Source organism: Jaculus jaculus, chromosome 6, assembly GCF_020740685.1.
Source record: "Jaculus jaculus isolate mJacJac1 chromosome 6, mJacJac1.mat.Y.cur, whole genome shotgun sequence".
Classification (NCBI taxonomy): Eukaryota; Metazoa; Chordata; class Mammalia; order Rodentia; family Dipodidae; genus Jaculus; species Jaculus jaculus.
Window position 1 is genome coordinate 156,803,793 of NC_059107.1, and position 23,075 is coordinate 156,826,867.

General features: G+C 48.5%; 1 protein-coding gene and 1 non-coding gene across 2 annotated transcripts in view; both read left to right on the top strand.

Annotated features, from left to right (window-relative positions):
* Positions 1–440: 440 nt before the first annotated feature.
* Positions 441–23,075, top strand: part of Tab1 (TGF-beta activated kinase 1 (MAP3K7) binding protein 1) — a 35,795-nt gene continuing 13,160 nt past the window's right edge. The window contains exons 1-7 of the mRNA XM_004650327.2: positions 441–543; positions 17,539–17,675; positions 17,970–18,123; positions 19,188–19,274; positions 19,630–19,768; positions 21,085–21,198; positions 22,434–22,545. Coding sequence (XP_004650384.1) covers positions 511–543; positions 17,539–17,675; positions 17,970–18,123; positions 19,188–19,274; positions 19,630–19,768; positions 21,085–21,198; positions 22,434–22,545 — 776 coding nt within the window. The 5' untranslated portion in view covers positions 441–510. The remainder of the gene's footprint in view (positions 544–17,538; positions 17,676–17,969; positions 18,124–19,187; positions 19,275–19,629; positions 19,769–21,084; positions 21,199–22,433; positions 22,546–23,075) is intronic.
* On the top strand, positions 16,151–16,283 carry LOC123461919. Its single transcript, XR_006637964.1, has one exon. It is a non-coding gene; the product is annotated as a small nucleolar RNA SNORA70 (small nucleolar RNA).

Sequence of the window (23,075 nt, forward strand, 5' to 3'; positions counted from 1 at the left end):
TCAAGGTCACCCTGAGACTACATAGTGAATCCCAGGTCAGCCTGAGCTAGAGTGAGACCCTACCTAGGAAGAAAAAAAAAATATATGTATGTATGTATGTATGCATATATATATATATATATATCTCCAAGGGGTTGAAGAGATGGTTTAGCCGTTAAGACGCTTGCCTGCAAAGCCAAAAGACTCAGGTTTGTTTCCCCGGGACCCACGTAAGGCAGATGCAGGCTCTGGCGCGCCCATATTCTCTCTCCCTCCCTCCTTCTCTCTCTCAAGTAAATAAATTATGAAAAAGATCAGCAAGGAGCAAGTAGCAAGGACTGAGGACACATTCGCCTTCTCCCGCCATTGAAAGGAAACAGAAGAGCGCGCCTGCGCACTCGCTCTTGGGGCGCTCCTCCTCCACGGCAGGGGGCGCTGTGCGCGTGCTCCGCAGCCGGGCCGTCGGTGCCGCTCTAGCCGCGCCTCTCGCTGCTCCGCCGGGAGGCCGGCGCGCCGCAGGGGTCCTCCAAGATGGCGGCGCAGAGGAGGAGTCTGCTCCAGAGTGTGAGGAAACCGACCCGCTCTCCGGGCTGGGGGTTGGGAGCCCGGGGGTGCTCTCGGATGCAGGAGCCGTTCTCCCTCCGTGGCCGAGGGTGACCTCCGCCTTCCCTTCGCTCTCGTGGCCGGTGGGGCGCGTGCAGCGCGCGCGTGTCCGGGCCCCCGTCTGCTCCGCGCGTGCGCGCCGCGGGTCCGGGCGCCGGGGGTCAAGGGCGCGAGGGTCCCGGCGGGGGGAGCGTCGGCCAGCCGGAAGGGAACGTGGCGCCGCGGAGCCAGCCGGGGCGCGGATACGGATAATGATGATGATGATAATAATAACAGCAGCAGCCTCCACTCGCGTAAGGCGCGCTGTACCCCCGGCATTGTGCTTACCGCCTCACATTTTCAGAACAGCCCCAAAACACGGGCCCTGTAGTTCTTACCGTTTCACAAGGTGGGGAAACTGAGGCACGCAGAGGCCACACAAGCAGGAGTGAAATCAGGCAGTCTCACTGCAGGAACCTCCCTAGGCTGTACGGAAGGAGTGACCAGTGATGGCTTGGGTTTGGGTCGCATTTCCAATTCACTGTGTCTGCCTTGGCCTCAGTTTCCTTTCCCAGAGTGGCGAGTGGGAGGATCTGCTGTTGACACACCCTTCCCCGCTTGGAGTCCGGACCTTCGTGTGTTCGATGCTCGCTCTTCCAGTCCCTGCATCCTCCTGACGGACGTGTGCAGAATTGCGCACACATGCGGGTACCATGGTCTTCTCTTTGGATCTGCCAGGCCTTCAGGATGCTGATCCCCTGGGACTTCCCCATTCTGGGCGCTATAGTTGTCTCTCTCTCTCTTTTCCCGAGGTAGGGTTTCACTGTAGTTCAGGATGACCTGGTATTCACTCTGCAGTCTCAAGGTGGTCCTGAACTCATGGCGATCCGCCTACCTCTGCCTCCCCAGTGCTGGGATTTAAGGTGTGAATTACCATGCCTGACTTGAAGATGGATTTGTGACCATTTGCTTACCATTGTATGCTGGGCACTCGCGTAGTATTTTTTAAAATATATTTATTTATTTGAGAGAGAGAAAGAGGCAGAGAGAGAGAGAGAATCGGTGCGCCAGGGCCTCCAGCCACCGTAGATGAACTCCAGACACATGGGCCCCCTTTTGCATCTGGCTTATGTGGGTCCTGGAGAGTCGAACCAGGGTCCTTTGGCTTTGCAGACAAACGCTTTAACCACTCAGCCATGTCTCCAGCCCTCACTTAGTATTTGTGAGATAATCAGTGTTTGTTGCCTGGCCTACATCATGGGACAAGGATGAGCAGATAATTGCCTTCCTCTCCCCTGAGGGTCTGGACGTATCCGTGCATGACCTTCATTGCCACATGCCAGTGCCAACCTTTGTAGACTCAGGTAGCAGAGAGGTCTGGCCTTTTACTTTGTAAGATCCCAGAGGGCAAATCTTTGTATAAATGTCACCATTGTAGAAAGCATTCAGAGAACACTAGCTTGATTGTAGCAGTGAGAGAAAGAGGGGCTGGGGAAGAAGTGGTGAGTGATGCATGCTGAGTTGGCTTGCTAAGGAGAGTGCCACCTGTCATGCAGAACAAGGTGACTGCCAGCTTTCCCCCCCCTCCCCCCAGGTGGGATGGAACCCACAGAATTCTGGTTAGATAGAAAAGCAGCTTTACTGACTTTAGAATATGTTCTGTGGAGATGGCTAAGTGGATAAGGCACTTGCTGTACCTGAGCTCAGGTCCCCAGACCCCACACAAAAGCGGGAGGCTGTGGCTCAGCATGCAGAAGTAGGATAATTTCCCAGAACCTTGTGGACCAGCTATCCTGGTGAATCTAGGGGTGGATGAGGACGCCTCCCTCAAAAGGGGGAAGGTGAGAACGGACACTTTTGCCCTCTGATCTCCACACAGGTGCCGTGGCATGTGCACACCTGCATTCATATGTGCACGCACGTCGTACACCAAAAAATGTTCTCTGGGAGGCAGTGGACTCTTAAAAAAAAAGCTGGGTGTGGTGGCACATGACTTCAGTCCCAGTACTCGGGAGGCAGAGGTAGGAGGGTTGCTGTGAGTTCAGGGACACCCTGAGACTGCATTGTGAGTTCCAGGTCAGCCTGAGCTAGAGTGAGACCCTACCTCGAAAAAACAAAAAACCGGCTTTTTTTTTTTTTTTCTTTGAGACAAGGTCTCACTCTAGCCAGGCTGACCTGGAACTCACTCTAGTCAGGCTGGCCTTGAACTCACAGCAGTCCTCCTTCAGCCTCTTGAGTGTTGGGACTAAAGACATATGCCATCACACCCAGCAGAAAGAAAGAAAGAAAGAAAGAAAGAAAGAAAGAAAGAAAGAAAGAAAGAAAGAAAGAAAGAAAGAAAGAAAGAAAGCTTTGTTGTTGTTTTGGATGTAGGGTCTGACTCTAGCCCATGCTGACCTGGAATTCACTGTGTAGTCTCAGGGTGGCCTTGAACTCATGGAGATCCTTCTACCTCTGCCTCCTGAGTGCTGGGTTTAAAGGTGTGCACCACAACGCCCGACAAGGAAAATTAAAAAGGAGACATAAAGGGAAGAGAAAGGAAGGGAGGAGGGTACTTAATAGGTTGATATTGTATATATGTAAGTACAATGATTGTGATGGTGAGGTAATATGATGGAGATTGGAATTTCAAAGGGGAAAGTGGGGGGGGGAATTCCCATGGGATATTTTTTTTTTATAATCATGGAAAATGCTAATAAAAATTAAAAAAAAAAAGCTTTAAACACACATCTTGATGCACGACAGAGGGCTGGCAGAGATACCTGTCGAAGGCCTCTCCTGGCCTCAGGATGGCAGGCCATAACTACTTGGGGTATCTGGATATCCAGACCAGGCAGGGAACAGGTCATGCTGACTTGGCCTCTGTCTGGAATCTGCTGAGAGTGTCTCCACCAGCGTTGCTCAGTGCAGGGCAGTGAATGCTACTAGGGTGTGGCTCCTGGGCCTGGAGCAGGAAGAGGATAAGGCAAGGTGACCATCCTCCTGCGTCTGCAGTCCAGTTTGGGATGAGTATATGCCACAGCCCAACATGTAAGGCAGTGGTCAGTATGGGCTTGATAAGGAGCTCTGGGCAGGCAGCAGAGACCTGCTGAAGCTTTAAAGGACTTTAGGTTTGCCAGGCAGAGGCAAGGAGGGATGCCCCAGAAGGACATGTGTTTAACTATGTGTAAAGTATGTCTGTTAGACTTTTCACAGGTACCATAGGGTCTGTGTGGAGAGGCAATGGGGTGGCCTCATGGCAGGAACAGTGGGGCTCATGGGATCAGGCTGGGGATTGGTTAATATATTGTGAGGGCGTTCTGGAATCCGTTGGTAGAGCACTTGAAACTGAGGAGTTACCTTTCTTCCCCAGGAACTGTATGGTTCCTTGAAAGTGTCTTTTGAAAAACTGTAGATGGGTTCAGTTGGTAGAGTGCTTGCCTAGCATGTGTAGTGCTCTGGGTTAATCCCAGGACTGCGTGTATTTTGTGTGGTGGTCCATGGTTGTAGTCTCAATGCTTGGGAGGTGAAGGTAAGAAGCTCAGGAATTCCTCAGCTACATGTGAGTTTGAGGGATAGATGGAACCCTATCTTTAAAAAAAGAAAAGAGGGCTGGAGAGATGGCTTAGCGGTTAAGCGCTTGCCTGTGAAGCCTAAGGACCCCGGTTCGAGGCTCGGTTCCTCAGGTCCCACGTTAGCCAGATGCACAAGGGGGCGCATGCGTCTGGAGTTCGTTTGCAGAGGCTGGAAGCCCTGGCGCGCCCATTCTCTCTCTCTCCCTCTATCTGTCTTTCTCTCTGTGTCTGTCGCTCTCAAATAAATAAATTAAAAAAATAAAAAAAAAAAAAAGAAAAGAAAGTCGGGTGTGGTGGCACACGCCTTTAATCCCAGCACTTGGGAGGCAGAGGTAGGGGGATCGTCATGAGTTTGAGGCCACCCTGAGACTCCATAGTGAATTCCAGGTCAGCTTGGGCTAGAGTGAGACCCTACCTCAAAAAACAAAACCAAACAAACAAACAAACAAAAAAGTAAGGAAAAAGTCCAGGGCTGGGGGTGTAGCCCAGTAATAAAAGCACTTGCTTAATATACTTGAGGCCCTGAGTTCTGTCTCTGTTACTGGGCAGAAAAAGTTCGGGGCTTAGTTGGCAGATCACTTGTGTAGCATGCATGAGGCCCTGGGTTTGATCCCCAGTACCACATAAACCTGGTGTGGTGGTGTGCGCCTATAATCCCAGCACTGGGGAATTGGAGGCAGGAGGATCAGAGTCATCCTTGGCCACATGGGGAGTTCGAGGTCAACTTGGGCTACATGAGACCTTGTCTTCAAACAAAACAAAATCCATTAGGTCATCATCTGTAGCCATTCACTGCCCATCACCAGCCTTTGGTATGAGGCCCAGCTGGTGCACTTGCCCACGGTGAGTGTGCCACAGTTACTAGTTCCCTTTAAGCGCACACCAGGGTCTCTGTGGCACTGACGGAAGCTGGATGATGGGAAGCCACAGGTGAGGCCTCAGAGAAGTGGGTCATCTAGCGGAATGGAGGTGATGGCTGGGGAGGTACTTTGGAGAAAAGAAACTGCTGTCCTCTACCCCAGCCATCTTCCCAGGGGCATTATTCTCCCTTTCTGAGCTTCCTTTTGTCCTCTGCAACATTCACTTGCTTTCATCACAAAACACTCGGCCTTTTCATACCATAATTTGATATTCAAGCTGTGGCCTGAACTCAGAACCAGGCTTTGTCCACTGTGCTACCCAGGCTTTGAGATGAGGCTGGGTGGGGGTGTTGTGTGCTCTTAGGGTGTGCCGTTGGCTCAGGATGATGTGAGGAGCTTGTGCTTAAATGGATGGGCCCAAGGTGTCGTGAAGCCCCAAGCCCCTGTGGTTAAACACAGTTGGATTGCTGGAGAAGCTTTTGATACTGCAGTAGGGCTGGTGGAGGCTCCCTCACGGTATCAAGTTGAAATCAGGCTCTTGGAAGAGCCTTTCATATCATACTTCCTGTTAAATTTTGTGAGCAGATCCTTTGTATGGAGGAGTCACAGTCCTGGTGCATGCTGCGCGTGCACGTGCATGTGCGTGCTTGCGTGCGTGTGTATGCACATGTACACAGCTCTGCACTGAGGGCTCTGAGCGTGAAACGCCCCCTTCGCAGTTTCTCAAAGACACCTGCCCCCTGAGCTCACAGGCCTGGCATTTGGGCATGTGGGAGAAAGTATGCATCAGTGAGCGCAGGGGCGGCAGGGTGGGCGGTTTGTGTGACTGGCAAATACGTGACCTTTCTGAAAATTGTTAAGCAGTGTGGAGGAAGGATGAGACTTGGCAGACGTGTTTATAAATTGTGCTGTGGACGTTTGGTGTGGACAGTTTCTGACAGACTCAGAGAAGTGAGAAAATGCATTTGAAGCTCCCTCAGTTGCACAGCAGTGAGAATGATTCTCTGGCTTGCCCTAGCAGAACTTCCTGGAATTCTCCAGTTCCTTTGCTACTGAATCAGTATGGGGCCCATTCTAGGCAGGCCTGCCACTGAGGAGCACCCAAATTATAGGAGAAACTGCCCACTTGTCATTGGATGCAAGAGACCAGTCTTATAAACAGATACAAAACCTTTTGTGTCCTATTAAGAAGGTGCTCTGCTAGTTAACATAGTCACACGGTCTCCAGGAGTGATCAATTGTGGGAACTGCAGGTCTGCAAGTCAGTAAGCCAAGAGCTGGGTAACAGTACCAAGCCACCAGACAGTGGGGTGTCCAGTACCTTTTTTTTTTTTTTTTTTGATTTTCAAGATAGTGTCTCACTCTAGCCCAGGCTGACCTAGAGTTCACTATGGAGTCTCAGAGTGGCCTTGAACTCACGGCGATCCTCCTACCTCTGCCTACCAAGTGCTGGGATTAAAGGAATGCGCCACCACACCTGGCTCCAGTGTCTTTTTGAGGCCAGTGGGAGGCAGTCTTAGGGAATGGGCTTTGGGGTCCTACGCAGTGAGTTAGTTCTCCTAGAGTGTGGGACTATATTAGGTGGCTCAGTATGTGCTAGAAAGATAACAAAGAAAACTGATCTTTCCTGATTAAGAAGGTACTTGCTTTTCAGTTTCCCTTCAAACTTGTGATGCTTCCAGGGGAAAGACTTTATTTGGAACTACTATTTTGTGGGTTTTGTTTGTTTGTTTGTTGTTTGGTTTTCCAAGGTAGGGTTTCATTCTAGCTCAGTCTGACCTGGAATTCACTATGTAGTCTCAGTATGGCCTCTAACTCACAGTGATCTTCCTACCTCTGCCTTCCAAGTGCTGGGATTAAAGGCCTGCACCACCACGCCCAGCTGCTTTTCAGCCTTTTGGCTAAGATCAAAGATAATATTGGAAGTGGATAATGTATTAAAGATGGTGCGTGGCTGATTGAGGTTGGGGAAACATAGGCCCTTGGCACAAACTGGGTTGGTGCAAGACTTTAGGGGTATAGGACAGAGACAGACAGAGAAAGGGAGATTGTGCCTCACCATGCAAAGCTTAAAATAGTCTCTTTGGGTAAGTTTTTCTCTTTTTTTGGTTTTTCGAAGTAGGGTCTCACTCTAGCTCAGGCTGACCTGGAATTCCCTATGTAGTCTTGAACTCTTTTACTTCTGCCTCCCAAGTGCTGGGATTAAAGGTGTGCACCTCCATGCCTGCCTGGGTAAGTTTTTCTATGTCACTAGAAAGCCAATGCATACTGGTTAGAAATTTACTGTTTAAGGACTAATGTAATCTGAGTAGGGCTTTGTTTAGCAGGATGGGTTTATGTGATTACTTGGTTTGTGTAAGCCTGTACTTGTCTCTGTGAGCACTTCTGGCCAGCAACGTCTTCATTTGAGGCTCCCAAAAATGTTTGAGGCTTTTCTTTGTTTTTTTTTGTTTTTTCAAGCTAGGGCCTCACTCTAGCCCAGGCTGACCTGGAATTCACTATGGAGTCTCAGGGTAGCCTCGAACTCACGGTGATCCTCCTACCTCTGCCTCTCGAGTGCTGGGGTTAAAGGCATGCCACCACCATGCCTGGCTGTTTGGGGCTTTTCAAGGAGGGCAGACATTTGGTGATGATGTTATATCCCTCCTGTGCTTAGTGCAACCCCCACCACACCAGAACTGAGTTAGCTGCCCAGACCTTTTTGTTCTGGGCACAGTTTGTAGAGGTTATTGGAAGCGCTGTGTAGACCTTTCTCTGTATAAGATAGACAGCTGCGGGAGGTTGTGCATTTGTCAGAGGTGGAGATTCAAAACCCAACAGTCCAGAAGGCTGAAATGAAAGCATTAAGAACTAATCTGACCTACATAAATTTAGGCTTAAAAAGCCTTTTGCAGGAGTGTGGCTGAGAAACACTGACATCTGCCAGACTTCACAGGATGAAGATGTTGCTATTCTAGTTGAGAGCAAGTAGTTTTCATTGGGAAACTGGCTACCTATCTTTTATTCAACTAGGACACCTGCTTTCTTCTACTCTTTTTTTTTTCTTTTCTTTTTTGTCTGTTTGGTTTTGTTTTTTTCAGGTAGGGTCTCACTAGCCCAGGCTGACCTGGAACTTACTCTGTAGCCCCAACTTGGCCTCAAACTCATAGCAGTTCTCCTACCTGTAAGTGCTGGGATTAAAGGCGTGTGCCACCATGCCTAGTTTACTGCTTTATTTTATTTTTTTTTATTTTTGCTTTTTGTTTTTGTTTTTGATTTTCAAGGTAGGGTCTCACACTAGTCTAGGCCTGCTTTAGTTTTATCATTAATTGTTCCTTTTTTTTTTTTTTTTTTGGTTTTTCAAGGAGAGGGAAATACAGAGAAGAAAGACAGACAGAGAAAATGGACACTCTAGCCAGGGGCTCTGCCCACTGTAAATGAATTCCAGACTCATGCGTCACCTTGTGCATCTGGCTTATGTGCATACTGGGGAATTGAATCTGGGTCCTTAGGCTTCACATGCAAGCACCTTAACCACTAAGCCATCTCTCCAGCCCTCTTTTCTAGTTTCTGTGGTGTCATTAATTCTTTGTTCTTACCAAATGACCTGGGCTCATATGTCCGTCTAAATATTAAGTAATGAAGAAAGTAGCCAGGCATGGTGGCACACATGCCTTTAATCCCAGCACTTGGGAGGCAGAGGTAGGAGGATTGCCTTGAGTTCGAGGCCAGCCTGAGACTACAAAGTGAATTCCAGGTCAGGCTGGGCTAGAGGGAGACCCTGCCTCGAAAAACAAACAAACAAAAAAAATTATTTATTTGCAAACACAGAGAGAAAGATGGAGATGGATGTGCCAGGATCTCTAGCCACTGCAGATGAACTCTAGATGCATGTGTCACCTTGTGCATTTGGCTTTATATGGATACCTGGGGAATCAAATCTGGGCCTTCAGGCATTGCAAGAAAGTGCCTTAGCTGCTGAGCCACTTCCGCCCCCAAATCCTGTTTTCTGAGTGCTTTTATCAAGATGGACAAAGGCTCTCCTTCAATATAAAGTGGCATTGGAGTCTATACCCTTGACCATTGCCAGCTAGTAAAGTAATAAATTTCCAAAATATTACTAGCCCAACATTATAACAGAAGGGAAAAACCGGATTTTAAAAAATTTAGTGTAGGAGTCTCCAGACAGTAGACATAGTTACTGAAGATCAGGGCATTTGCTAAGCATACTGACTCCTGCTGCGCACACAGCTTGTCTAATCTGGGAGCGTTTGTTACTCACGCATCAGCCAAATACGGCTAAAGTGCTCAGTATGACATCCACCCACCCCTGCTAGCATTGGGCCCCGCCATGAAGTGCTTCCACACAAACCGTTCTGAGCCCACAACATATCACAGTTGCCTGTTTGAGTATATTTCCTTCTTTACTTGCCCAAGGCAGCTCCAGGTTGTCACTATGTTTTCAAGACTAGCCTTGAACTCAAGGTCTTCTTGCCTCAGTCTCTGCGTTGGCCTTCTTTGGTACACATGCAGAGGCCAGTGGAGGATATTGGGGGTCCTCCTCTATTACTCTTCGACATTAGTTCCTAAGATGGAGTCTCACTGAACCCAGAGCTCACCTTTTTGGTTAGTCTGGCTGACTGTCAAGTCAGAGTGACCCTCCTTGTCTTCCCCACCCCCTCTCAGTGCTGGAGTTAAGGGCGTGCACAGTCAGGACAAGCTTCTTATGTGAGTGCTAAGGATTGAACTGGGGTCCCAATGCTTGCACTCTTGCTCACTGAGCCATGAATTCTTTTTAGTAGTGTTTCTGTCACATTTAGTAGGCCCATGAATTTCTTGGATAGTATTTACTTTTTGCTGGGAAGTATGGATTTGTTAGAAAGATTTCAGTTGTTCAGACTCCAGTGCCACTACAAAGTCGTCCATATGATCCTGCAGCAAGTACAGTGATTGTAGCATTGGAGACAGACTGCATCATATGTGACACATTTATGCTGTTTATCTCATGTTAGAGGAGTCCAGCCCATTTTAATGTCATGTTTACCACAGACAGGACTCCAGAAATAGAATTATCTTTCTCTCCCACACTTTAAAACATCTGGAGCTTTTTATAGTTTAGAGTGTTGGATGGTGCCTTCTTGCCCATATTATTTTTTTTTCATCTTTTTATTTATTAATTTTTTTTTTAAGGTAGGGTCTCACTCTGGCCCTGGCTGACCTGGAATTCACTTTGTAGTCTCAGGCTGGCCTCAAACTCATGGCGATCCTCCTACCTCTGCCTCCCAAGTGCTGGGATTAAAACCATGTGCTACCATGCCTGACTCATTGTTTTTAATGGGTGTGTTGTGTGTATGTATGTGGTTTGTACGTGTATATGTGCCCCAGGAGGTCAGAGAGGACAAGCTGGGGGTGTTGGTGTTCTCCTTCTTTTTTTTTTTTTAGAAGTAGAATCTTGCTCTAGCCCAGAACCTGGAACTCACTGTGTATTTCCAGGCTGGCCTCAAATTTACAGCAATACTCCTACCTCTGCCTCCTGAGTGCTGGGATTAAAGGTGTGCACCACCACCCCTGACTTCCTTCTGCCTTTTTTTTTTTTTTTTTTTTTGGTTTTCCATGGTCAAGTCTCACCCTAGCTGAGGCTAACCTGGAATTTGCTATGTAGTCTCAGGGTAGCCTTGAACTCACAGTGATCCTCCTACCTCTGCCTCCCTAGTGCTGGGATTAAAGGCATGCGCCACAATGCCTGGCTTCTTCTGACTTAAAAATTTTTTTTTTTTAATATTTTGTTTTTACTTATTTATTTGAGAGAGAGAGAATGGGCACGCCAGGGCTTCCATCCACTGCAAACGAACTCTAGATGCATGTGTTACCTGTGCATCTGGCTTATGTGGGTCCTGGGGAATTGAACTTGGGTCCTTTGACTTTGCTGGCAAGCACCTTAACTGTTAAGCCTCTTTCTGCCTTTTTGAGATGGGATCTCTCATTATTTTGCTAAGGTGTATGTGCCAGCCTAGCCATTTTATTTCTAGTAGTAGATTTTAGTTCTCAAGGGTTACTAGTAGGCATTACTGGCTCTTCAAACCCTGTAGTAAAATTGTAGGACTAAAATAAACAATGTCCTGTGGGAAAAAAAAGTCAAGTAAGATCCGGATGTGGTGCGCACGCCTTTAATCCCAGCACTCAGGAGGCAGAGGTAGGTAAATATGGAGACACATACCATGTTTATGGATTGGAAAAATGAACAAAGTAATGTCAGTTCACACCACAATTATCTATAGATTTAAAACAGTCCCAATAAAAATAGGAAAACTATTTATTTATTTTACTTGTTTGTTTTTCCAGGTAGGATCTCACTCTAGGCCAGGCTGACCTGGAACTCACTCTGTAGTCCCTGACTGGCCTCAAACTGATGGCAGTCCCCCTACCTCAGTCTTCCCAGTGCTGGGATTAAAGATGTGTGCCACCACACCCCGGTCCTTTTTGTTTTTTTTTTTTTTTTTTTGAGACAGGGTCTTATTATTTAACTCAGGCTGGCCCTTTTCTCTCAGAGGTCCTCCTGTCTCAGCCTCCTGAGTGCTGAGGTGAGAGGTATGAACCTCTCACTCTAGCCCAGGCTGACCTGGAATTCACTGTGTAGTCTCAGGGTGACCTTGAACTCACAGTGATCCTCCTACCTCTGCCTCCCAAGTGCTGGGGTTATAGGTGTGCACCACCATGCCTGGCCTGGCAGTGTTTATTTTTTAGACAGGGTCTCACTGTGTAACTCAGCCTGGCCTCAAATTTGTGATCCTCCTGTCTCAGCCTCCCAAATGCTGGGACTTGAGGTGTGTGTCACCACAACTTGACTCCAGGAAGACTTTTTCAGATCCAAACTAATTCTATAATTTATTTGGGAAGACCATATACTTAGCTGAAACAGTTTTAGAAAAGAATGCAGTTAGGGGAATCCACTAGCACTTGCCTGCGAAGGCCAAGGACCCACGTAAGCCGGATGCACATGGTGGCACATGCATCTGGAGTTTGTTTGCAGTGGTTAGAGGCCCTGGCATGCCCATTCTCAATCTCTCTCTCTATCTCTAATAAATAAATCTTTTAAAGCTGGATGTGGTGGCACACACCTTTAATCCCAGCACTTGGGAGGCAGAAGTAGGTGGATCACCATGAGTTCAAGGCCACCCTGAGACTACAAAGTGAATTCCAGGTCAGTCTGGGCTGGAGTGAGACCCTATGTTGAAAAATCAAAGAAAAGAAAAATAAAATCTGTTTTTTAAAAAAGCAATTAAAAAGTATAGTAGTAGGGCTGGACAGATGGCTTAGCAGTTAAGGCACTTGCCTGCAAAGCCAGAGGACCTAGGTTCAATTCCTCAGGACCCACGTAAGCCAGATACACAAGGTGGCGCATGTGTCTGGAGTTCATTTGCAGTGGCTAGAGGCCCTGGCGCTTCCTTTCTCTATCTGCCTGCCTGTCTCTCTCTTTTTTTTTTATTTTATTTTTAATTTTTATTAACATTTTTCATCATTATAAAATATATCCCATGGTAATTCCCTCCCTCCCCACCCCCACACTTTCCCATTTGAAATTCCATTCTCCATCATATTACCTCCCCATTACAATCATTGTAATTACATATATACAATATCAACCTATTAACTGCCCTCCTCCCTGTCTCTCTCTTAAATAAATAAATAAAGTATTTTTTAAAAGTACAGTACTAGAGTGAAGACAATAAAAGGTATTGGTGGAGAAATACATAGTTCAGTGCATCAGGATAGAGTTCAGAAATATGCTTGCACACAGCATGACTGGTGGTGTTTGACGAAGACGCAATAGTAACCCAGAGAAAGGATAAGCATGGTGTTGACACAATTGGGTATCCATACATACACAGAAAAAAAATTGATGTAAACTTCCTATCTCCTACAGATATTCAAAACAAAGCACAGATATAGATGAAAATATGAAACTAAAACTTTTAGGCAAGAACAGGTTTCTTTGGCCTGGAGATATGACTCCAAAAGCATTGAACCATGAAAGAAAAAAATTGATAATGGAAACCATCAAAACTTAAAGGATTACCACAGTGAAGACACTTGGAAGCAAATGAAATGGCAAGTTGTAGACCTGGGAAAATAGTTACAAATATTTACCCAACAAAGAACTTTAATCCAAAATATATAACAAACTCTCAGAGCTCAGTAGTTAACCCAATTTAAAAAGGGGCATAAGCTGTTAACACTTGCCAGAGAGGATCTCTGGATGGCAAGCAAATACACGAGAAGATGCTCAACATAGCCATTAGGGCAGAGCAAACTGAAGCGATGATGAGATCCAGCTTACCCCTTAGGACCAGCAGACGGTCCCGTGTGCAACGGGATGTACTCAGCCGGAGTGCTTGTGCATTGCGGGTGGGAGTGCACATGGCACAGCCACTCTGGAAGAGGTTTGGCAGTTCCTTTTGAAGTTGAGACTGATCATATGACCCAGCATTTCCACTCCTAGGTATTCACTCACTCAAGAGAAATGAAAAGTTACATTTAGGGCTGGAGAGTTGGCTTAGCAGTTAAGCGCTTGCCTGTGAAACCTAAGGACCCCGGTTTGAGGCTTGATTCCCCAGGACCCACGTTAGCCAGATGCACAAGGGGGCGCACGCATCTGGAGTTCGTTTGCAGTGGCTGTAAGCCCTGGTGTGCCCATTCTCTCTCTCGCTCTCTGCCTCTTTCTCTTTCTCTCTGTTGCTCTCAAATTAAAAAAAATAAAAGTTACATCCAGGCAAAAACTTGAGCATGAATGTTTTTTTTTTTTTTTTTTTTAAATTTTTATTTATTTATTTATTTGAGAGCGACAGACACAGAGAGAAAGACAGGTAGAGGGAGAGAGAGAGAATGGGCACGCCAGGGCTTCCAGCCACTGCAAACGAACTCCAGACGCGTGTGCTCCCTTGTGCATCTGGCTAACGTGGGACCTGGAGAACCAAGCCTCGAACCGGGGTCCTTAGGCTTCACAGGCAAGCGCTGAACCACTAAGCCATCTCTCCAGCCCCTAGCATGAATGTTTAAAGCATATCTCTTGTAAATATTTTATTTATTTATTTGAGAGAGAGAAAGAGGCAGAGAGAGTGGACGAATGAGTAAGCAGGGTGCTGTGGCCATATAATGAAGCTGGAGTACCACTGTGCAGTAAAGAAGGACAAGCTGTTGATGTGTGAAAACAACGGTGTGGATGAAGCTTGGGGTGGGGTACCGAGGGGGAGAAGCCAGCTTTGTGAGCTCATGCACTACATAATTTCACAGACATGCCATTCTTTTTTTAAAATTTATTTATTTATTTATTTATTTGAGAGCAACAGACACAGAGAGAAAGACAGATAGAGGGAGAGAGAGAGAATGGGCGCGCCAGGGCTTCCAGCCTCTGCAAACGAACTCCAGATGTGTGCGCCCCCTTGTGCATCTGGCTAATGTGGGACCTGGGGAACCGAGCCTCGAACCGGGGTCCTTAGGCTTCACAGGCAAGCGCTTAACTGCTAAGCCATCTCTCCAGCCCACATTCTTTTTTTTTATGCAAAAAAATAATCATTTATTATCAACTCTGAAGCTCGCCTATCTCTTCACTTTCAGACTTTTTTTAAAATTAGGTTTTGGTTTTTCAAGGTCGGGTCTCACTTTAGCTCAGGCTGACCTGGAATTCATTATGTAGTCTCAGGGTGGCCTCGAACTCTCAGCTATCCTCCTACCTCTGCCTCTTAAGTGCTGGGATTAAAGGTGTGTGCCACCACATGGGCCTAGCTAAAAAAAATTATTTATTTTGGCTGGAAAGATGGCTTAGCAGATAAGCATTTGCCTGTGAAGCCTAAGGATCCCGGTTCAAGGCTTGATTCCCCAGGACCCACGCAAGCCAGGTGCACAAGGTGGCGCATGCATTTGGAGTTTGTTTGCAGTGGCTGGAGGCACTGATGCGCCCATTCTCTCTCTCTGCCTCTTTCTCTCTTTGTCTATTACTCTCAAATAACTAAATAAAAATAAGCAAAAAAATTTTTTTAAATTTATTTGCAAGAAGAAAGAGACAGACAGAATGGGCACACCAGGGCCTCCAGCCGCTGCAAACAAACTCCAGATGCATGCGCCACTTTGTGTATCTGGCTTTATGTGGATACTGGGAAATCCATCCCAGGTCCTTAGTTCTTTGCAGACAAGTCCTTGGACACTGAGTAATCTCTAGCCCCCAGGTCTCAGTCTAGCCCAGGCTGACCTGGCACTCACTATAGTCCCATGCTGGTCTTGCGCTCGTGGTGATCCTCCTACCTCTGCCTCTGCTGGGATTAAAGGTGTGTGCCACCATGCCTGGCCCCAGCTTGCCATTCTTAAGAAGGCAAAGCTACAGGAAGAACAGGCCAGTTGTGCTGAGGCTGGGCTGGAGGAACAGTTCTATCAGGAGGAGGATTTGGAGTGGTGGGCATCTGTGTCCCAAGTGATAGTAGTTACACAGAGGTCTACCTGTGTTAATAGTTGGGGCTACACACCCAAAGAAGCCGATCTCGTTGCCTGATCATTTAAAAATAAAATTCCCACACCCTGCAGAAGTTGCTCCAGAGTGCTAAGTACCGAACTAAAGTGCCAAAATAGGTGACTACAGCTTGCAGTTAAACTAGGGGGTTTCCATAAGGCCACTCCCTGCTCATATGTAAATAATAGATAAACAGGTAAGATTTGCCACAAAAGCTAGCCATAGGCTTTTTTTTTTTTTTTTTTTTTTTGGTTTTTCGAGGTAGGGTCTCACTCTGGCTCAGGCTGACCTGGAATTCACTATGTAGTCTCAGGGTGGCCTCTCCTACCTCTACCCCCCGAGTGCTGGGATTAAAGGTGTGTGCCACCACGCCCGGCTAGCCATAGGCTTTTTACATCCCTGACTGTTGCGGCTTTTCACATTCTGGCTTGAAGGCTAGTAGCTTGTAAGAAGCAGGGCCCTGTGGTCATGTTTGTTTAATATTCCAGTGAAGCTTTCAATATGCATTTTAATTATTCTCTTTGAAATTGAACTTTGATCTTCCCAGCTAGTGTAGTTTGCTGCTGCTTGGTGCTGTGGCCCAGGGAGTCTTTGTGAACAAGGTGTGGAGCTCAGATGAGGTAGACTTTCACAGAGGTTGGGGTTGCACCTGGGCCAATCTCAGGGCCCTTCTGGGTTTAGGCATGCACAGATGCCTGCAGTCAGCCACACTGACCAAGCTCCTTTTCTCAAGGCGGCCCAGTGTGCAGTAGCTGGCAACAGTGGCCTCCTTGGTAGGGCACACAGCCTGCTGCTGGTGTTGGGTTGCCTGGGGACCCTAAGACAGCTTTCCCGTGGGTATTCATGTCTGACTTCATGCTTTTCATTCTAAGCTCCAGACAAGTATTCAGGGTGCCTTTGGGAAGTCTGGGGCACACTGGCTAGTTTTACTTTGGCCAGGTCCTCATGTCCATCCATGCCACATTGCAAAGTAAGGGACGTGATTGAGGCCACCAGAAGATCCACCTCTCAAACAAGTGAGGCTTGACTGAGTTTAATGAAGATGAGTTTGAAGACATGATGGCTGAGAAGTGGCTATAGAGTCAAATACCCCCAGATAAGAAATGGGCCCACAGTGCTGCCTCCTGCCTCTTTCTTTATGGTCATGAATATATTGTACATCCTAGGGAAAAGAAAGGAAAGTGCAGATGTTTAGAGACCACCCCAAGGAGATCTGCAAAATTCTGAGTTGAATTATTTGGCCTAGGACCTGGACTTGGGGTGTGTGTGCATGTTTGTGTGGCTGTGAAAGTTCTCCCATGATCCTGCAGAGCAGCCTGGTTGGAGATTCATGGGATATACCGAGAGTCAACTAGAGGCAGGTAGGAGAGAGAACCATATGGGTACATAAGGCGGTCACCTCCCAACTGGAGCTTTCCAGGGGACACAGTTGCTAGGCAGAGGGGACTCCATGTAGAGGGAGAAAGCAGGGTACATGCAGGGTTATAGGCTGTAAGAATAGGTGCAGGGGGAAATGAGAGGGGACACAAGCGGAGGCCCACATGCTGGGGAGAGTGACCAAGACAGGCCTCAAGTTGGAGTTCTTCAAAGTCAGGTCCTCGCCCTAGCCGCCTTCCTGTGAGTTTCACTCAGTGGGCTGCTTATATGCAGACATCCCACGCTGTGCTCAGGTCATTCGGTGGGCGGGCTTCCACTCTGCACTTGAAACCAATGCCCGAGGGTTCCTTGTACTGTGCAGTCCCAGCCTTGTGGGGAGTGGTGGGGCCCGTGATTTTCCATATGGGAGTTTGATGTGTCTGTGTTTCCTGGGTGTTTCATAGTGCGCTCCCTGCTGGGAACCATTGCTGAGCCTCCCATTTGGGAATGCTGGAGGCTCTTTTGGGTTTCCTGAGGAACCAGTTTGTGGACAGGAAACTCTTCTATTGTAGGTGTCACTTCATACAGGCATCGTTGTTTTCTAGAAACACATGGAACTATCTCTATGGGCCAGTAGGCCTGCTTCCTCTGTTAGAGAAGCAGGTGAGGTGGGGTCTGCCCTGGGGGAGAAGGTGGCACTTCACAGTTTCCTGGTATCCTTCCTCAGGAGCAGCAGCCAAGCTGGACGGATGATCTGCCACTCTGCCACCTCTCTGGGGTTGGCTCAGCGTCTAACCGAAGCTACTCTGCTGACGGCAAGGGCACCGAGTGCCACCCTCCAGAGGACAACTGGCTCAAGTTCAGGTATGTGTGCAAGCGTTGCTGCTTTGAACAGAGCAAGTCAGTTTGCAAGCAAGACAAAGGCATTATCTTAGCATTTGAAGTTGGGTCCATTAAGAGGTGACCACTGGCACAGTCCCTTACACATCTATTTCAGTTGAGGAGGCCTTAGCCACAGTGAAATGATTGACAAGGTGGTAGGCAGGCAGATGAGTCTCTGAAGCCCTTTCTGCCTTGAGTCCCTCCCAAGTTCTTTTCCTTTTCCCCCGTCACCTGCAAGTCTTGGTCTCAGGCCTCTTCCTGCCTTCCCTCTGCCAGAAGTGAGAACAACTGCTTCCTGTACGGGGTCTTCAATGGCTACGATGGCAATCGGGTGACCAACTTTGTGGCCCAGAGGTTGTCTGCAGAGCTCCTGCTGGGCCAGCTCAACGCTGAGCACACCGAGGCCGACGTGCGGCGTGTGTTGCTGCAGGTAAGGCCACTGGCGGCCTGCTACTCAGGCACCTTCTGTCCCTGTAACTGTGAATATAGACTCCCCCATTCCAGGAGGCCCAGAGCAGCGGACCGAGAACTACTGGGAATGGAGAATTGAGACCTAGTGGGAACAAGGTCCTTGACATTGACTCCTTTCTTTTTTTTTTTTTTTTTTTTGTTGTTTTTTTTGTTTTGTTTTTCAAGGTAGGGTCTCACGCTAGCCTAGGCTGACCTGGAATTCACTATGTAGTCTCAGGGTGGCCTTGAACTCACAGCGATCCTCCTACCTCTGCCTCCCGAGTCCTGGGATTAAAGGTGTGCGCCACCACGCCTGGCTTTGACTCCTTTCTTGAGAAGTGGTCAGGCGCTCAGCCTCTAGGGCTCATGACGTCCATCAATGGGTATTCTGGAAGGACCTTGAGGCCCCTACTCCCCCTCTGCCCTTGTTGGCCAGAGCTGTCTTTCTGCTTGCCAGTATGCTTGGATTTCCTGTCTGGCACCTCATTCCCAAACACGTCTTGAGGTCCCTTGGAGGCTTTCTGGTCTTCAAGCAAAGGAACCCAGCCCTTTTCTGTTCTCTGTGGTCTCAAGGTTCCTATACCAGTGCTTAACAGCAGAGTCTACCCCCTAGGGGAAGCAATACCAGTGTCTAGCAGGTCTTGGAAAGTTACCCCAAAATAGGTGGTCATACCCTGACAAGCTGCCATTGATCAAGCCATCCTCTGAGCCTCTGCTGTGCTGCAGGTGGATTCCTTCTCTTCACATGACCTTAGTCTGGCTGAGGAGCCCAAGAGAGCAGGGCTAGATAGAGGTCACATCCACTGCTCTGACCACAAATGTGGGCTCTTGCTCCTGTGTCCTGAGTAGCATTCTGCCGCACAGCTGCAGGTCTCTGTCCGATAGGCAGGAAGCTTTGCATGTGAAACAGCTGATGGGTGTGGCACTCTGATCATATGGTACCTGCTGTGAATGCTGTGGATCTGTTGCTTTCCATAGGGACATCTTAGCAAGAGGTGACGGTGGTATTTGAGCCAGCCCTTGCCTCGCCCTGTGTCCCTCCAGGCCTTCGATGTGGTGGAGAGGAGCTTTCTGGAGTCCATCGATGATGCCTTGGCTGAGAAGGCGAGCCTCCAGTCCCAGTTGCCTGAGGTAATCTCCCATGTGCACTGGAGAACTCAAGGCCCAACTCTTCTGGCAGCCAGGAATCATCCACTGTGCCACCCAGCAGCCATGGGCACAGCAGAGACCACAGCAGGAGTCATGGAGCAGCTCCTGATGAGGAGGCTGTAGTGGCAGTGGTTTGTGCCCTTAAGAGGGCCCCTGGCTGTCTGTGGGCAAGTCCCACATCCTGACGGTCCAGGAGTGTCTTCAGGCTGTTCCTGACTCATCCCTGGCCTTGCTGGGGTACTACACAGGCTTCTGGCTTGTCTTGGCTATCTGTCTACACTGGGGGTTCTCACATACTGGCCTGTCCAGCCCTGACCCCTTTGATGATGGCTTGCAGGGTGTCCCCCAGCACCAGCTGCCGCCTCAGTATCAGAAGATCCTTGAGAGACTCAAGACACTGGAGAGGGAGATCTCGGGAGGTGCCATGGCCGTTGTGGCAGTCCTTCTCAACAATAAGCTCTATGTCGCCAACGTTGGTGAGCCAGCTGCCACCCTGGGCTGGTGGGGGGAGGTTGGCCTTCTGCCCCAGGTGTTCTCTAGCAATCTGCTTTCGGGACATGCACACGTTATAATGATCCAGGGCGTCTTTAGGCAGTTGGGCACAGCTCCTCCACTCTACCATATGTGTCAGCTCTAGCTGGAAGAGCAGATGGGGTAAGAGCACACATCCTGGCTTTTGGTCTAATTTTGCCCTTACTGACTACGTCCTTGGGCCAGTGGCACCCCATTTCCAAGGGGCCTTGGTGGCTTCTTTTGAAGAGATTATCTGATGCAAAGGTCACTGTGCATTCCCTCATACAGGGAAAGCTGAGTAAGAGGAACATTTGGATTTGAAGGCAAAGGAAGGGCCACCTGGGTACCTGAGGATGCTGTGCATGGTACTGTAAAGACTCAGAAGAGAGACGCTCATGGCACCTTTCCCTCCTTCCTTAAGATTTATTTAGGGAGAAGATAAATAAATTAATTAATTAAAAAAAGATTTCTGGGCTGGAGAGGTGGCTTAGTGGTAAGGTGCTTGCCTGCGAAGCCTAAGGACCCATATTCAACTCTCCAGATCCCACATTAGCCAGACACATAAAGATGAGGCAAACACAAGGTTGCACATGCCCACTAGGTGGTATAAGTGTTTGGAGTTGAATTACAGTGACTGATGCCCTCATGCGCCAATTCTCTCCCCTCTCATCTTGCTCGAAAATAAAATTGGAAAAAAAAAAAAAGCCAGGCATTCTGCACATTTTTAATCCCAGCACTTGGGAGGCAGAGGTAGGAGAGGATTGCCATGAGTTCAAGGCCACCCTGAGACTACATAGTGAATTCCAGGTCAGCCTGGCTAGAGCAAGACCCTACCTTGAAAAACCAAAGAGAGAGGGAGAGAGAGAGAGAGAGAGAGAGAGGGAGGGAGGGAGGGAGGGATTGAGAGATTGATTTCCTTAGGAAACAATTTTGAAACTATTAAACAGCTATCCTGGCTCTGTTTGCCACTTTGTGGTCAGTTTTGTTTCATCTACAGTCCCTTATCCCCAAATTATTTTGAACCAAACCCCAGATGTGATGTGATAATCTGTAAAGCCTTCAGTATGGATCCCTAGGGAAAAGTCTCCATTGAACTCATAATCCTGTGATTATGCTATAATCATATAGCCAGATTCCCTTCTGTCCCTGGCTGGTGACACTCCCCCATGGGCTGAGCCCCTTTTGTACTCGAGGCACTAGCCTTCCTTCCCTGTCACGTCAGTGGATCTCATTCCTTCCTCTGCTTCGTCTTCTCTCAGCTGTTCAAATTGTGCTGTAGGTACAAACCGGGCACTTCTGTGCAAAGCTACAGTGGATGGGTTGCAGGTGACCCAGCTGACCATGGACCACACCACGGAGAACGAGGATGAGCTCTTCCGCCTTTCACAGCTCGGTGCGTAGGGGACACTGGGCCAGGAGCACAACCTCTCGTCTGTCCCTGTTCCCCCTCCTCCACTTGTCCTCGTTTGGTTATGGGAGAGGAGAGAAAGGTGACCACTGGAAGGGCTGGACTTGGGGCGGGCTCCCAGCTCTGCCACTGGCTACTTGGGAATGTACTCGTTCATTCTGTGCCTCCATTTCCTCTTGTGTGGTGGGGACAGTAAAAACACTTGTCTCAGAGAATTGTGAGATTAAGAGTTTCAAATGGCCAGGCGTGGTGGCGCACGCCTTTAATCCCAGCATTTGGGAGGCAGAGGTAGGAGGATCGCCGTGAGTTCGAGGCCACCCTGAGACTCCATAGTGAATTCCTTGAAAAAGAAAAACAAAACAAAACAAAAAAAAGAGTTTCAAATGCTTCTGAGAATGCCTGGCACGTAGTAGGTACTCGGGTCTTGTCAGTCCATTGTCTTCATGGCTGTGCTATCTCTCCCTCCCTTTCTCTCTCCCTCCTGGTGAGCTCCTGAAGACATGGAGACAGAAGGCAGCTTGCGGCTCTGTGGGCTCTTGGGCTGAGGCAGATGGACTCTTCTGGATGGGGCTGTAGAGCCTGGAGGGAGACACCTGTATTAGTTACTTTTCTCATCTCTGTAACCAATTACCTGACAGAAGGAACATAAGAAAAGAAAGGTTTCTTTTGGTTTACAGTTAAAGGAAATACAGTTCATCATGGCGGGAGAGGTCTCACTGCTGGGGCTCCATCTGTGATGCAGGTTGGAGCAAAGAAGGGGCCAGAAGCCAGATGGTACCCTCAGCATCCTCCCTTAAGGTCCTACTTCTGCCAGCTAGACCCCACGACACAAAAAGTCCATGACCTCCAAAAACAGTACTACCAACTGGGGCACCAACTGTTCAGACCCACGAGCCTGTGGGGAACATTTTGCATTCAAACCAGAATGGACTGAGTGAGGAATGTTCCATTGGATCGGTGGATTGGGGACTGGAGGCTCTGATTAGCTGATCACTGGTCCTCTAGTGTCACGTTCATTTTCTGTTTAGTGCAGCCTTAGTTTTGGGTTGTGTGGGCGCTCTGTCCCCTTCATCCCCTGTGTGTGTGTGTGTGTGTGTGTGTGCATTTTTTGAGGACCTTACACATACTAGGCATGTGCTCCACCACTGTACTACCCTACCGCTTCACTTTGGCTGATCATAAACAGGAGTAGGACTGTTGCATTGTTCTTCTTCCGGTAGGTTTGGATGCAGGAAAGATCAAGCAGGTGGGCATCATCTGTGGGCAGGAGAGCACCAGGCGCATTGGAGATTACAAGGTCAAATACGGCTACACTGATATTGACCTGCTCAGGTAGGTGGCCATCCCAGCAGCCCCCAGTTGTTTGGAAGGCCAGAAGGTCTAAAGCAGGAGCTGATTCCAGGCTGCCACAGCAGGGGTGCAGCCGAAAAAGTACAGGGCCGAAGGAGATGCTCTCTGCCTTCCAGAGTTGAGTGTGGGCCAGGGCTTGGCCTGCAGCCCAGGAGTTGGGTCTGCTAAGCTGGGTGGAGGGCAGCTGGGCCAAAGTCAAGGCAGCAACAGCACCACAGGTGACAAGAGAAGCCAAAAAGCATGAAGTTCCAGCATGGGTGGGGACAGGCAAGAACAAACTTGAGCCAGGTAGAGGTGTGAGATGAATCGTCCATTTCCCTTTGAGGACCCTTGCCCTCTGGGTATCACTTAAGTGCTTATGGCCTTTGTTGTACCTGCGTGATGACTTTATGTACTTGGCCTTTGTTCATTCGGGTCCTCTAAGGTGGGTCTTGTCACCACCCCAGAAGCATGTTCTTAAGAGGAAACTGAAGCATGGCGACATGCGTTGGCCTGACCACTGGTAGGACTGA